This window comes from Zonotrichia leucophrys, chromosome 1 (assembly GCF_028769735.1).
Source record: "Zonotrichia leucophrys gambelii isolate GWCS_2022_RI chromosome 1, RI_Zleu_2.0, whole genome shotgun sequence".
In the NCBI taxonomy this organism is placed as follows: domain Eukaryota; kingdom Metazoa; phylum Chordata; class Aves; order Passeriformes; family Passerellidae; genus Zonotrichia; species Zonotrichia leucophrys.
Window position 1 is genome coordinate 11368228 of NC_088169.1, and position 16046 is coordinate 11384273.

At 35.1% G+C, this 16046-nt stretch overlaps 1 protein-coding gene across 11 annotated transcripts in view; it reads left to right on the forward strand.

Annotated features, from left to right (window-relative positions):
• The window catches only part of DMD (dystrophin), a 1046893-nt gene that overhangs the window by 715112 nt on the left and 315735 nt on the right, over window positions 1-16046 (forward strand). For all 11 annotated transcript variants that reach the window (XM_064706931.1, XM_064706854.1, XM_064706864.1 and 8 more), the window contains one exon: window positions 6984-7219. In XM_064706931.1, the coding sequence (XP_064563001.1) occupies window positions 6984-7219 (236 nt within the window). The remainder of the gene's footprint in view (window positions 1-6983; window positions 7220-16046) is intronic.

Below are 16046 nucleotides of genomic sequence, written 5' to 3' on the forward strand. Positions count from 1 at the left end.
GTATAAATAATACTGCTTTTTAAAAAATGTATGAATGGTTCTTGGGCTACCTTTCTTTAGTTTCTGTCTGCTCAATTCTCACACTCACTAAAAGGGATCCATTCATACCATAGCCTTTTGCTTTTCAATTTTTAGTGGCCCCATCAATCATGCTGAACTTTGCCTAAGGAAAGGTTCCTGGAGAATGCCATGACAATGCTATATTACTAAAAGGAGACTGAACTTTAGAGCAGTTTATCTATCAGAAAGGTTTGAATGGAACAATAGGTCCAAGCAGATTAATGCTACCTCTGTTTACAGATATATATTACAATCTTCAGTTGGTTTTGTACTACTTGTCCCTGGTTGAGTCACAGTCTAATTAGAATCAAATGCTGCAGATTTTAAGTTATTTCCACCACATGTAGAGCAGTCAATTGAATTTTTATGTACACTGTGCCAAGATTATTTCCATGTATTATCTTCTTTTTTAGCTGCTTCCTTACCAAAGAATTCTCAGTTATTACACTATTTCAAATCTGTTTTTTAGAGAATGTTTGGGAACATAGTTGTACAGGACCAGAGAAAGACTGATATTGGAAGGGACCTCTGGAGGTAATCTGGTCCAACCCCCTACTCAGGCAGTATAACCTAGAGGAAGCTACCCAGGATGGTGTTTCTGTGGCTTTTGAGTATTTCCAAAAGTGGAGATATGCAAACTCACCGGTTCAACCCATTACAGGACTCCCTCAAAGAGCATTTCCTGATATTCCGGAGGAATCTCCTGTGCTTCAGTTGTGCCCATTTTCTTTTCATTGGTGGGTGTTGCTGGAAAGAGCCTGGCTCCACCTTTTGTGCGCCCTCCCTTCAGATATTTATATATGTTCATGAGGTCTCCCTGAGTCTTCTCTTTTCCAGACTGAACAGTTGCTGCTCTCTCAAGCTTTTCCTCATATGAGAGAGGTCTTGGTCCCTTAATCATCATTGCGCCTATTCTCTGGTCATTCACTGGTCTCTCTTCAGTAATTCTATGGCTGTCTTGTGCTAAGGATCCAAGAACTGGATACAGTTTTCCAGGTGCTGAGCAGAGGGGAAGGATCAGCTCTTCCCACCTGTTGGCAATGATCCTCCTAGTGCAGCCCGTGATGGCCACAGCTCCATCACTGTCCCAGGGTTTGAGATGAAGCTGTCATTCTCTGGGTCCTCCATATTATCCTTTCTGAAGATAAAAGTGACAAATTTTTTCTGAAGATAGAAGTGGTGTTATTTTTTCCTCCAGTCTTCAGACACTTCTTCCTTTTGCCATGATCCACCAAAGTTTTTAAAAAGGTTGCTGCCAGATCTCCCAGAACTCAACACATGCATCCCATCAGAGCCCAGGCATTTCTTTATATGTGTCTGCTTTGTTGAAGTATTCTCCAACTTGATTCTCTTCTACAAAGAGCAGTTTTTCAAAATATCTTCTGTACATGGAAATTACCTTGAAGTACCTCTTATGACCAAAGGAACTGTTAACATTCCACTTCTAGGTGTCTTGCATACACAGAAAATATTTGCAGAAACTCTTTGCAGCAGCAGGTCAAAATGTGAACTTTTTTGCTATGTGGCCATAATTTATCCTCACCCTAAGGTTTTATTTACATTATGATGCACACAAGACGACTTATGTGGTTTATATCACTGAAATTCTTAGTGTTTAGTAGAATCTACCTATTTTCTGTGTTCTTACTCCTGTTGTAATTCAGTGTTTGTGATAGAAGAGGTTTTCTTTACATTGAGTGAAAGACATATCATAGCATCTTGCTGTTGTGTTTGGAGGAACTTGGAAAAATGCATTGTACAATAAATGGCTTAGTCATACTCCCAGATATAAAAAGGAGGATGGCAAGATAATTCTACCAGATTTATCCTATGACAAAGAAAGAAAAGTCTAAGAAACCTGACGCTTATCTTCCTACTAAATTTAAAGTTCTGATGCCATTTAAAAATCTAGTAATAGTAACATTTTAAAACCCAATATTTTTGTAGTTGTTTTTCAAATATAGCAGTACACATTCACTTCTTAATGTTTTTTTCTTTTTTCCTAAGAACTTTAACCTTGACTTTTTACTTTCTTTTGAACTTCTAAGGGTTTTTTTAGTTTCAGCCCCTTCATCCCACTGCACAGACTATTTTAGATCTAAACTTTAATTAATAATCCCATAAACTATCAGCTTCTTCTCTTTTACCTTTAATAATTAAAATTATATATAATCCGTAATGAATTGTTAAGAGTCATAAAGAACTTCTAGAATTAAAATGTAGTCTAGGCACTTAACTTGTGTATTAAACTGACAGCAGTAACATATAATGTGAATGTTCCCTAAGTGTTAATGAAATTAGGTACAAAACTTTTACCCATTTATAGTCTATAAAAATTGCTATGTATGAAATATACATGATACAGTTACCAAGTCTTCTTTTTCTAGGAATTTTTTTTACTAAATATTCAAGACTAAGAAAATCAAACATTGGTGGTGTATTAAAATAGAAATGACTCACTTTGAAACAAGATTTTTGTCTTTAAAAGCTGATTAAAATGTTAGTAAAATGTTAACTTTGAGATACAATGCTCTAAGGATGCATATTTTCCACGTATAAAGCCGTGGGTGGAATTTTGTTGGCAATAATTTTTGATCAGCATAAAGACTTTATTTTGAGTTCAGACCACAGAAAAAAAAAACATTCCAAACATTCCTTGCTTTCAAAGTTGATGGACTTTTTTTTGAGGTAATAAATTTTTATTATTCATAATATTTAATCAGAGCTCTGTTGGCCTCTATTATTTTCCTTTCAGAACTCCTTTATGACCTGGAACCCCTGGCAGGTATCTGTAGCTCCTCTGCAAAAAGTGTCACTGGCAATGGGCACCTCGCAGGGAGGGGCTGTACTGAATGGGAGAACTTAATGTACTCTTAACTTTATTTCCTTAGCAGAGAAGGACAGAGAGAGATGATGAGTGATTCATTTATCACTGGAACAAGTCTAAATAAATCAGTCTCAGAACTGTCTTTCCTGATCTCTCTCCAAGAAGTCTGCTTGGATTTTAAGGATTGTAGATGATCTAACTCTGTAGAAAACTGGTTGCAATGCCACAACACAAGGGGAAAAAAAATTAAAAATGTATTTTAGTAGCTGACAGAATTTCACCTGGGTATGCTGTGGAGTTAAGTTGTTCCAAGTCAAGCTCACAAGGATAAAGTGGTAAAATGAGATGGAGATTTCCCATGAATAAGCCACACCTGCCTGTGTGCAATGTGGCACCCAGTGAACTGCCCTTTAGCCCACAGAGGGAATACTCACTTGTTCTGCTACTAAAGCAGTCAGTGTTGCCTGTGTTAAAACAGCAAATTCACTGAGTGATGTTGTCTGAGTGTATAGCACAAGGTACAGGTATTCTTTCTCTGCTTGCTCAGAGTGAGTAAAACGCAGCTGAGTTTCCTTGACTAAAACAAGAAGGAAGTTCAGTGGGTGTATTTTACTGCAATTCACTGCATAGAGGATTTAAGGCTGGAGTCTCCTTTAATTGATGCTGCTCACAATGGACCTAAAAACCCAGGCTAGACCTGTAAATGGAATTAAAATCTACATCCAGTTACTGTGTTAATTATTCTTTGTCAAAAAGCTTTGACCTAGTAGATGCAGTTGTCTTACACAGTTACAACTTAACCAGCACCAAAAGCATTCAAAGGATGGTTAAGAATATTCCTGGGAACTGAAGCAGTTCTGCTTAAAGACTGTGGCTTGAAAGGGAGTTTGAAGGGCTTTGAAGCTTTTGAAAGCATTGTCATTCTTCCTGTCTGTTCTGCTCCTGTTCAGTACCTAAATAAGGAGTTTTATTTGTTTTAACTTGTCAGTTTGACCCTCTCTTGAAACACAGGACTGGCATAAGCAGAGTAAAAGGGAGGAAAATTCTTTTCCTGCAAGTGGCTTCATTCTGTTTTACTTGGGTTTGCGTTCAATATTTGAATTTCAATTTCATGTCACATTCAAATTAATCTAACTCTTCAAGTTTAATATTACAGATTTATTTTAAGATGAAAAAAATATCAATATACTCTCAATTTCATCAGTGTATTTCAAAGTTCAAGAACAAGTTGAAAATCACACCTATTATTCTGTGTTTTATTTTTCTTCTAGTATTGGTCTGTGTTAAAGTGCAGAATGTGCTAATGAGAAATCACCTTAAAAACTTTGTGTGATTTGATGTCTTTATTTGTGTGATTTAATGTCTTAATTTCTAATTTTCCTTTTGATTTTCATGCTTATCGTATCACAGAAGTGAACCATTATAAATGGTTTTAAATAAATTGAAAGATTAAGTCCTTTATTTTTTATGATATGTCTCATTAGGATAGAATTTATTACTCAGATACTTGAAACAAAATTATTCAAGTTTTGCATTTATAAATCATTTGTCTTGAGAAAAATCCAAAAACAAACTAAAATTAAAAGACCCCACCAAAACCAAAAGCAAAAAATTGTCCCCTTTGAGTCACAGAAACTGTCAGTGCAGTTCTGGTTAAATTTTTTTTCAGAATGAGATCTTTTGCTACATATTGTTGATAATGTTGATTCATATTTGTCTGTTATTTTTATACAGTTCTGTTAAATGAACTGTGTCATATCTTTGCAAGCATAAACAAAGAGAAATAAGGGATAGATACTGTTCTAAGCGGCATTTTTGTTCTGAGGGGAGATCAACTATACAAACACTTTCTAAAGGTAATTTTTATAAATAATTTGATAACTCAGATATTCTAGTGGTCAGTCAAACTGGAACACATTATTGTCATCTTTAGAAGATGATAGTAGATAGTGGTGGATCCTGATGTTTTTGTATCGTCAAGATCCAAAATTATTATATTGGATGTATAATATTATACTGGACTGTTGCACTTCTACTACTACCTTATAATATTTTTTGTAATATTTGAAGTTTCTTGATGCAAAAGTACTACATCAAGGAAAAAAAACCTAAAAATAATTAAACAAAAACACACAAAAACCAGCCCAATGGATTAAAAAAAAAAAAACAAAAAACCAATAAGCCAAAATACAGATCAGTAAACCCATAATCATTAGAGCCTTTTCTGAAATGGCTGTCACTGTGGGAAAAATAAATAAATCGATATTAAGTGGTGAACTTGTAATTGTGTATTCAGGTCAAAAATATGTGAGATGCAAATAGATGCCTAAATCTTCTGATGGATGTCCCAGTTTGGAAAACTGTTCTTCAATTTACCTGAATACTAATGAGGAGAGAAATTTCCTCTGAGATGAGACAGCTTCTGTTTAACCTATGTGAATGCCAAATTAGGCAAATGTTTTCCTGTTGTCTAAGAATCACTGAAGTTACAGAGGAAATATGAGGCCTTGGCTTTATGGACAAATTGCTGAACCCTGACCTACTACCTGGGTTTTCATGTTTCAAACAGACTTTGCTGCAAAGCCATGAATGTCAATAAAAAAATCAATAGACTCTCAAAAGTAATAGCAAGGAAAAAACCAAAAAACTAACAAAAAACCCAAACAAAAACAAAAAAAAACCCTTAATGTGCATGGAGTTACACTGTTTTGGTGTTTTGGTTTGCTTTTGTTGAGGACAAGCTATCTCACAGGAAGAGGGCAGTAAACTGATTTTCTCTACTCTGTAGGAGGGCTGAGAAAAATGCAAAAAACCCCATTTCAGTCCTTTAGAAAATACCATTTGTTAGTTCAATGCTAGAAAATGTAGAATGCACTCCGCAGAGCTTTTATTTCTGCATTACTGGTTTAGTTATTGCTGTTTCAACAGCTGATATAGATAGAGATTCCAAAATGTAGGTATTTAGTTTCTTTTCTAATACTGTGGAACCTCAGTGAAGCAATGACATGTGTTCTTCTGTTTTCTCTGTTTTAGTTTTTCTTCTGTGATTGAATTTTTTAAAAAAATGAGAAAAAATTATAATTTGGTGTAACCTCATCTGCAATAATATCATGCATGAGGGATTGCTTTTGCATCATTAACTGAAGGTCAAAAATAGCCCAACAGTTCATAGCCATTTCTTTGTAAATAGCAAAAAATCAAGGAGAAAAGATTAGTCTTGAACTTCTGAATGGTTTTATGTTCCAAACTTCTCTGTCCAATGGTGTGTGTCTGTGGCACCTCTCATCATTTTTGCTGCAGAGACAGAAATGCTGCTTCAGTCTTGAGTGAAGTCCACTCCATTCTATCCCAAGCAATGAATAATTCACAGGTTATTTAAAACCCAAAGCTAATAGATCAGGGAAAGACACTAAGAAGATGTGTCTATTTTCCTCCAAAAGAAAGGAAAAAAACCATTCACAAATATCCAAATAATATTTTGAATTTATGAGGTGGAAAAGTAAACAACTAGTCAAGGCTGAATTTCTTGTTACATAAACTTCCATATTGGCCACAGATCCTGTGGGAAGCACTTGGTGTTAACAGTAAGTGAGAAGATTTTTGGTCAGATGGTTTCACAGCTACAGAGTGACTTGGACACAGTGAATGAAACTTATTTCTAAATACATGGTCATGCTACGATGTGTTGCATAGTTCAACCAACTTTTTTCAATCTGTCTTCTGGCATAGAGATATTTGACCACGACTAGATTTCTGGAAAATTACTCATGCTTCAACAACCTTTGGCAAGACGTTCTTCTTACACTGTGAATTTTGGTAGTGTTACTATGTCCAGCTGGTCTTCTAAGGATGGAATTTGAATATGCTGAGAATGCTGCATAGTAAGCAGAAATTATAATATAAATATTGTGGGAAAAATGAATTAATATTTTCTTTTTGTTTTGATTTTCATATTTTCAGTTGAGATAGTATTAAGAAATAGGCTTATTCCTGTTTTATCCTTTCTATGGTATAAATTCTGAAATACTGAAATAAAAATTTATCATAGTTCATTTATTCAGTAACTTGAGAATTCTTTTATTATTTTTTCTTTCAGTAACTCCTGGTGAAACTGTTGCTGTGGATACACAAACCAGGGTAACCAAGGAAACCACCACCTTCAAACCAGAAATGCCATCTTCTGTGCTTTTGGAGGTTCCAGCCTTGGCTGACTTCAATAAGGCATGGGCAGAACTCACTGACTGGCTTTCTCGACTGGATCGAGAGATAAAATCTCAGAGAGTGAAAGTAGGTGATCTCGATGACATCAACGACATGATCCTCAAACAAAAGGTATGAGAAACACTGATTTTTCAAGTTGAAAGCCTCATGAGCTTTGTTCTGTATTAAATCCTTTCAACAAGGAGCACAGGAGAGATGATAGGCTGCAATACATGTAGTTGTCACTTCAGCTACTTTATCCCATGAACACAATTACTGGATGTAATTTATAGATAATTAATTGAGGAGAAAAGAAAAAGTATTTACTATTTTCTCTGGTATTTGAAGCAGATCTCTCTATGTTTCTGTTGCTTGTGCTGTAAGAGTATTCAAGCCAATGGTTGAAATATAAACTTCTTGAGAATAAAGGAATTGCATAGTAAGCTCCAGGTTGGCGGGAAGAAGATCACCCTGTTTCACACCTTTTCTTATGTTACTTCTTAATAACTTTCTGAGAGCCTTACATGCTGCTCTCAGTTTATCAAAGGTTCCTCAGTTGTCTTAACAAAAAGAGCAGCTCATTAATGCAATTGTTTTGTCAGCAAAACTGCATCCCTGCATCACCTACCTTTGAAAACCCAGAAAAACAAGGAAATAAATGTTTTAGGAGAAAAAAAGGCTAAATTTTAGCTACTCAGTAGCAATAAAAGTAATTTTGTATTATACAGCTCTAAAGTAATTACCTGCCTTCTAGATTTAGTATTGTTCAATACAAAAGATTTGTCTTACCTGCACAAAACTTTTCAGTGCCATTCAGTTCAGTTCTAAACTGAGTTTAGGATTCCCAATTATAAGATTCTGTTGGGTTTTTCATAATCTTCCTCCTCACAAAAAAAAAAATCTGATTTATTGTAAGGAAGATATTGACATTCTTCTCTTTGCTTAAACTAGAAATAGAGGGAGAAAAAATGTATAAACTTTATTGAGGCTCTGAACTGAGACATTTTAAAGAAAATATGCTCATGTCTCATGGGATTGTTTTTGCTGGTTTTCTTTTACTTCCTTTTCCCCCCAGTGCTTTAAACTATTTTTGAGAAATTTGGCTGCCTTACCTTCTGTATGATGAACATGTTAGTTTCATCTTGATTAATGATGATTATATTTGCTAAGTGGAATTACATACTGCTTCATTAATTAAAATATCCTTAAAACAGAATGGATAAAAGTGATAATTCCAGTGCCGTCTGCATAGGGCATTAGGTTAAAATAGTTGTTATGTCATTTGGAATGGTTGATGGCCAACCTTTATCTTTTAGTGATTTGCAGTATAATTTTGGTTTTAAAATTTTATATTGTCAAACATTTTGTTCAGCATTAGTCAGTTTTCTTACTTATACCTCACTTCAGCATTTTATTCTGGCAGGCAAAATCCATAGTTTGCTTCCTTCTGCAGATGTGTTTTACTTAAATATGAGATCAAATTATTAACTCTTCAGAATTTCAGTTAGTATTATGTGTGTTTTAAAATTAACTGCTTTGAATTTTCATTTTATCTTAGTTCAGGGCTAAAATATTTTAACACTACTGCAGTCTGTTCCTGGCTGGGTAGCCCTGTCTCTTTTTTTGATAGCATGCTGTGCTGGTAACAAAACCAGCAGGAAAACTCTTTTTTGTCATGCTTACCTCTCTAATTGGCTGTGCAACAGAATGTGACATTTAATATATTCTCTGATGAAATGGAAGAACCAAAGTCTATATATAGACTGCAGCTCTGTTAGCTGTCTCCCTCTTCTCCAATGATCATCTTAATATCATTTAATGCATGGAAATTAATGCCATGAAGTATTTTATTCTTCTTGTACATCTATCACTGGATTATTAGGTGAGATTAGGACGGACAATTTTAAAAACTGACAAAGAATTTTTAGGTTTCTCAAAAAAAAAAAACCCAAAAAACCTACTCTGCTTTGTAATGAGTGGAGTGTCTGCAGCAGTCTGTGAGCTGATGAAGTTGGACGTGTGGGTACTTGACTAATCGGAAAAGTCACGCCAGATATGATCTAAGTTGGAAATCCAAAAGTAGTGCTTACCTCCCCTGATCTGTGCATTCCATAGAAGATTACAGGGATATTTTTCCTGTGGCTGTAATTTAAAAGTCATTGAAAGTCACCACACCGCATCGTGGTTTATTTGGAGAGTTTATTGCATCTTTACAGGTAGCTCAGTAAGATTTAATGAAAGTTCCATCCTTGTAGATTGACCTGATTTTTTTTAAAGTCAGTTCTTAGAGTTTAGGTGTAAAATACCATCTGAACACAGCCAAATACTTCCCTTATAAAAATGCATCATTATAGAGATAAATGCTTAAAGAAAGCTGTTTCACTATAAAACATCTCTAGCTGCTACCCCAGAATTGAGAATGCTTCGAACAGCTCATCCTGTTGTGTTATCAAACCCTTACTGGTTTTGGGTTTTGTTTCAATTTCATATTTCATTCAAAGCAGAGAGCCACATTTCTAATAGTAAATTGCAATGTCAGAGCAAACATTTTAAAAGCAAAGAAATCCCACATCCTGGCAGTGTATGTAACAGGCCATTTTCCAAATCATTCAGGTAAAAATAAGTGACCTGAGGTTGTCCTTTCTTTCACAGCAGCCTGTAATGTTGTTGAAGCTCCATCTCTGAGGTCATTTTGGTTAAGTTCGCTTCAATCTGATTGTATAAAGGATCACAGCCACTAACTTTGCCATATTTTTCCTCCATAAAAGTTTAAGACATCATTAGCCCTCACTTGAACTTTGCTTGGAGCTGATCTCAGTGAATTGGCGCTCTTGTGTGAATAGCACATACATGGATTAATTATAGGATAATAAAACTCAAAAAAGACAACTATTTTTAAAAAAGGCTTATTTTAGTGGCAGCTTCCCCTTAATGAAAGAAAAAATACAAATTAAATTCTCCTAAGTGGTGCACATAATATATAGTAAAAGTGGAGTACTAAAAGAGTAGCATAATGACTGCTCATTTCTCATATCTACAGTTAATCTTTCAGTCAAATGAGTGGTATACTTCAAGCAAATGCATTACCTATTTTAGTCATCTGTGATTGTGCATATCTTGTTAAACTCTATATAATTAAACTAAAATATACTAAAAAGTGTGTAGTAAAGATATTTAATACTAGCATTAATGTCATCTGTGCTTTCATTAAATGAAAATGATTATATTTTTCTCATCTGCTTGAAGCTGCCTTGGCAGGCTGACAAGACACTCGTGTTGTTTCTTTAGACAAGAAATAATGTAAATAAAGTTCATAGGAAAGTTCATGGCTGTATAATATGCCATGATGTATAATATACCATAATGTAGGGAGGTGAGGGACACGACAAACTGTGGTTTTCCCAGTTTCTTCAATTCACTGTCCTTACTTCAAAACAATCAACATGCTTTATATTTGAAGGTCAGGTGGAGGTTCTTCATAAAAGAGAAAATTGTGATGAACAGGATGATGAACTCCATTTTGCTACATTTTAGAAAAATGGAAGCCTTACTTAAGATGCCAACAAGCCTTTGCTCAGAAATTCTGCTTTGGCATCGTATTTTGCAACAGGAATAGATTTCTACTGAAAGTAGTGAATCATGGAGGCTGTGCAAAGCTTGAAGTTAATTAACAATGCTGTTCAAAGAGATCAGGTACTATAATCTCCCTAAATTTTGAATTATGTCCATGGATTTTGCCAAGGTATGCTGTCCATCCAAATTTTTTGAAACATACACAGTTGAAAGCATGGCTTTTATATTGCTCTGGATGAACATAGATTTTAATTAGTAAAAGGTATTATAATAAGTATTATATGTGTGAGACTACAATTTTCTATGCGTGTTTTTACTCCTTGATTCTAAGAGCTGAATAGGCTGAATCATCAATTTTAGGTGCAGTAGAGGGGACTAATCTGAAAAAAAAAAGTATTTATTAGAATGAGACCAACCTAGTTACTGAGACTTTTATGCAAAGAAGAGGAAAAGATACTTTCAGGATGGATGATTTGTGTCATCCCAGAGTAGTCAACCAAAAAGATGTAGTGAATTTATTTCTGTCTAATTAATTTGTCACTATTCAAAGAAAGGCGGGTTTGATCATCTGTCAGTTGGAGAAGTAAACAAAACTAGAATCAGGAAATGTTTTCACTTTTAATTGTAATTGATTTTTCTATAGTTGAGAATCTTTTCCAGATGATGGATCATAAAATAACAGTTAAGGAAAAAATATTTGTTTATAAACTGCAGAAAAAAAGAGTGGGCTTAACTTATGTTTCTCTTGTCTGAATATTTTTTATCTATCTTGTCCCATGCTTTTTACTATACAACTTAATTGTGCATTTTCATGTGCAACCTTACAATTAATATCAACATGGATCAGAAGAATGGGAAGTTTTCTGTCCAAACTGTGTTCCAACATCCATTTTTGTGGAAATATAAATATAGTTTTCCAGACTTATATCCTGTTATTACAGAAGCAACTGTAAGTTCCAAATTAAAATTTGCAGTTCTGCATTACTGGGTGTGAAAAAGTGTACTCTAAATGTGCCTGTATTGAATGAGAAGTTGTAGTTACAGACAGAGGCTTTTGCTATGTCCATATAGCTTATGTTAGAAGTACTTTAAGGTCTACAGAATTTTGCAGAAGTTTCATTTTAGTGACAAATGCATGAAAAGATCCATGCATCCCCAGATAATGTACTGTAAAAGACCATAACAGAAGATTTTACACTTGGATCTGAACATTTCCAGTTCCTGTGATGTGCTTAAAGGGAAAATTTTGCTAGTCCAGAGTCCAAGTGTGGTGCCAGTAAGTTGGAATTTACATTCACACTTTCTGAGTCAAACTTCAAGAGCACATTTCCCCATCCCTTGCTCTGTGCTGGCATGATGCTTTGAGCGTTGTTTTCAAACTTGTAGGGTCTTCTTTCTTTATATGAATACACAACTGCAGACATTCCTTGTGTCACTGTTGGACCAGGATAAACAATCCTGATAAAGCAGGGCTGGTGCTGAAACTGATTCTGCAGCATGTTGGATGGTTCACAGGCATTTTTGTGCATCCTCTCTGATACCATTGCTTACAGATGTCTTTACGGATTAAAGGTTGTGCAAAACCTCACTTACCTCTATGAAATTTGCCATGGGATATAACTGCTCAGGAGACACTATCATTATTTTATTATGTATTTCAGAGTGTTATTGTTGTTTTATTTAATATGGGATATCTATTGGAATTCTTCTTTTATACTGTCAATGCTGTTAGACTTCTGAAATTACTTCTAATTTATGAAAGTACTGGAAATCTGGTTTCGATTTCTGAAGTAAATAAGAAAATTAATAAATGAACAGATTTCTAAATATATTAATTTATTATTATTAATTAAAAATTAAAAGATTTGTGGTCCTGAAATGGTTTTACTTTTTTGCAGAATAGAGGAAAATGAAAAAATGCCTATCAGCCTTCCAGTTTCTTTCTAAAGGTTAGAAAATGCAGTGGGATGCTCTAGAGGGCCTGGAAGTCTGAATCTCTAAAGGGAAAGGGAAGAAAAAAAGATCTATTAGTTGGAAAATTGGACCTCAAGGGATATAGAATATGTGTCAGGAGACTGGCTTTTTAATACTTTGTTGAACAAAAAGACAGCTGATATTTTAAACTAGCTTGGCCAGCTCATTACTGTGTGTTACAGAGTATATTTGTTTTCTGCAACAGTAAAAAAATTGTCTAAATACTTTGTTTTGGAGTGTGATTAACAGCTATTTCTTTATTTCTCTATTATGTTAATTACTAGGACGTGCATAAAAGTTGTACCTCTAAGGATCTGATTCTAAACTCATTGAAGTAAAAGAGATACTTTCATCATTTTTCAATTAGTTTTCAGTCAAGCTCTAGACCAAAATCCAAACAAAAACAATATAACAGTTGTACCTAAAGATAACATTCCTCTTTTTTGCTTTTATTGGTCTATTTTGAAATAATTTGAGGTTTGTTTTTTTTTTTTCCATTTATGGGCAAAGATAAATTATCATGATGAATAAGACTGGCATCCTGTTCAGCAGGGAAAGGATAAGAGTGTAGCAACTCAGTTTTCTTTGCATCAATATGCTGAGTATTAGAAGTATCAGCTTTTCATTAGGGCTGCATTTTTTCAGTAGCAATTTTTTTTTTAATCTCTGGGTCTGATCTATGCTATAAGTATAAATGACCTATTCCATCAGCACTGGATCTTACATGATCTACTTTTTTTAATCTAAATCATGCTTTCAGTTTGTGCTTTTATTCCACCAGTATGTGCAGCTGAGAGACCCTGCTGCAAGAGCTCCTCTACAAATGCACCATGGAAAGTTCATACCATGGGCATGGAAAGGGTTTTACAGTTGTATGCTGTCCACAGAGACATGGGAAAATCCTGCTGTGCTGGAAAGTGTAAAAAATCTCCAAACTCTCATGAGTTCTGTGTGTGCCCAGCCAGCATAAAAATGCCTAACCAGATTCTGGGCTGAATTTAATGCAGCCTTCACCAACATGCTGAGGGAAGGGATCATTCCTCTTTAATCAGCCTGTGGGGAGCATCTGGAGTTTTGTCTCTGATTTGGGCTGCCCAGTGTGCAGGAAAGACCTGCAGGGAGTCCAGTGAGGACGCAGCAATGTGGTCAGGGGCAGGAGAGCACTTGATAGAGAGAGACTTGATAAACGAGCAGGGGGTGAACTGGGCTTGCTCAGCCTGGACAGAGCTCAGAAGGCAGCTGAGCTCCCTTGAGATGGGAGTCTGCAGAGAAAATAGAGCCAGACTCTTCTCAAAGGTTCCCAGCAGAAGGACGAGAGTCAACAGACACATGCTGCAGCAAAAGGAATTCTGATGGAATATTAGGAGAAAAAATGTGCATGATGAACATTAAGAAACATTGGAACAGGCTGTCCAGAGATGTCAAGGATTCTCCATCTTTGCAGATATTCATCACAAACCTGCATAGGGCCTTGTGTGACCTCTGGATGTGACTCTGAATTTGGCCACATTTGAGCAGTAGCTGAGCAAAATTATCTGCAAAGGTGACTTCCAAGAAAAATTATTCTGTCATTATATATAAATACTGTTCTCAAATATGGATTCTGTGTCCTATACCTTGTCAGTGAAACATGCTTTAAATGAAGGAAATCATGGCCTTATTTCCTGCTTTGTAAGCCTGCCACCTCAGCTGTGATTTTCTTCAAGGACTGGAGAAGTCCTGTTAAAATTCAGGCACATTTTTTTAGCTTTTAAATAGCTTGGAGAATCTGCTAAGAGAGTTACACAAATTTTAGGGGGCTTTTGTTTTGGACCAATATTGATATATATTATTGGAAGTAGCAACAAGAAAATATGTGAGTGGACCTGGTTTTATTCAGAAATTGTGGGAAATAGAAAAGCAGCTTGTTTCTAAATAATGATGTAATGTAGAAAATTCTAATCTAGTTGGAATCATAAAATGCAAATTAAAACTAGTGGGAACAATTGTATGTTTGCTCATTTAATGTGTAAGGAGATGGTGCTCCCCTTCAAGAAACAAGTTTTCTTCTGTAAGAAAATAAAAACATCAAATCTCAGCAGACCTCCCTAATGAAGCTGATCTTGAAATGCAGTTCTTTTATGTGGAAAAGAAAATGACCCCAGAATTTAAACTAAAAAAAATCTGTGCTCTTGAAATCTGGCCTATTGGTTTCCCAATGTGCCAAGGATATCCTGATACTTCCATAAACACATCCAATAATGATATAGGTTTGGGGTTTTGCTAGCAGATGGACAATTCCCTCCTGAGGCAGAACAGCCAGCAGTGTCATTATCATCCTTTCTCATGAGGGGATTGTTTTAAAAAATGTCACAAGCTTTTAAAAAATGCAGTATAAGCTTTATAATAAGTAGTTTCTAGTAACTTAGCTCTACTGCAGTAAGCACATTTCTTGGAATTTCGTTTTCTCTTTTCCCAGTAGAATTCTATGATAATTTTTTTGCACTTAGAGGAGCTCTCATGGAGAGTTCTCAGTTGATTTACATGTACATATTGTTTTATAACACTCACATTAAGTAATAAAAACCACTCAAATAAGTACTTTGCTCAAATATAAGGAGACAAACATCTTAACTCACTCCAGTGCAACATTTAAATTTTGTGCTTTGTAGAACTGCTTACAAGTGAAAGGAAAAAAATTTAAAAACACTGTAAGAGAGGCTTAAAGGCATATTTTTATTCAGGAGCACCCATTTCTTGAAAAATATTCTCTATTCCCTAACCATTATACACAATTTATTTTTTTCATGTGCCCCACCACTAGCTGTGTGGTGTCACTAGATTTAAGGTAAATAAACAGTAAGTTCCTTTGGTTCTGGGAAGGCAGTGAAATAGTGGGGGATAGAACTGCATCTTATGAAGTTGGTACTATGGGAGGAGAGAGGAACACTGTGCTTGGAATTTGTTTCCCCTGCTCCACCTTCTTCACCTTTGTGGAACATGACCTGCTTTCTGCTGCCTGGATACCCCTTTGGCTCTTCTTTTCTTCAGCATATTCTCCTTTTGTCACTACTAAATTGAATTTTGTATGCAGAAGATGAGGTCAAAATATCTGATTTTGTCTAGCACATCTAACATTTCTTTATGATGTGCAATGTGTTGAAGAAGCCTTAGATTCTAGCACTTCAAGACTCTCTTTTCCTTTCACTAGTTGGGGATGGTGGCGGATAGGGTTTTATGTTTATTTTTTCTTTTGTTTGATATAGATCAAATAGAAATAGAATTTGTTTTGTTAAATATCCTTCATTACTGCAAAAATGAAATTTAAAAAATATTTGCTGATCGAAAATTTACAGCGTAAATAGAATATTAATTTTTCAAGTTAAGACTGCAATGAGATCCTAGAAAATGGCTGAATGCACATGCAGCTTAA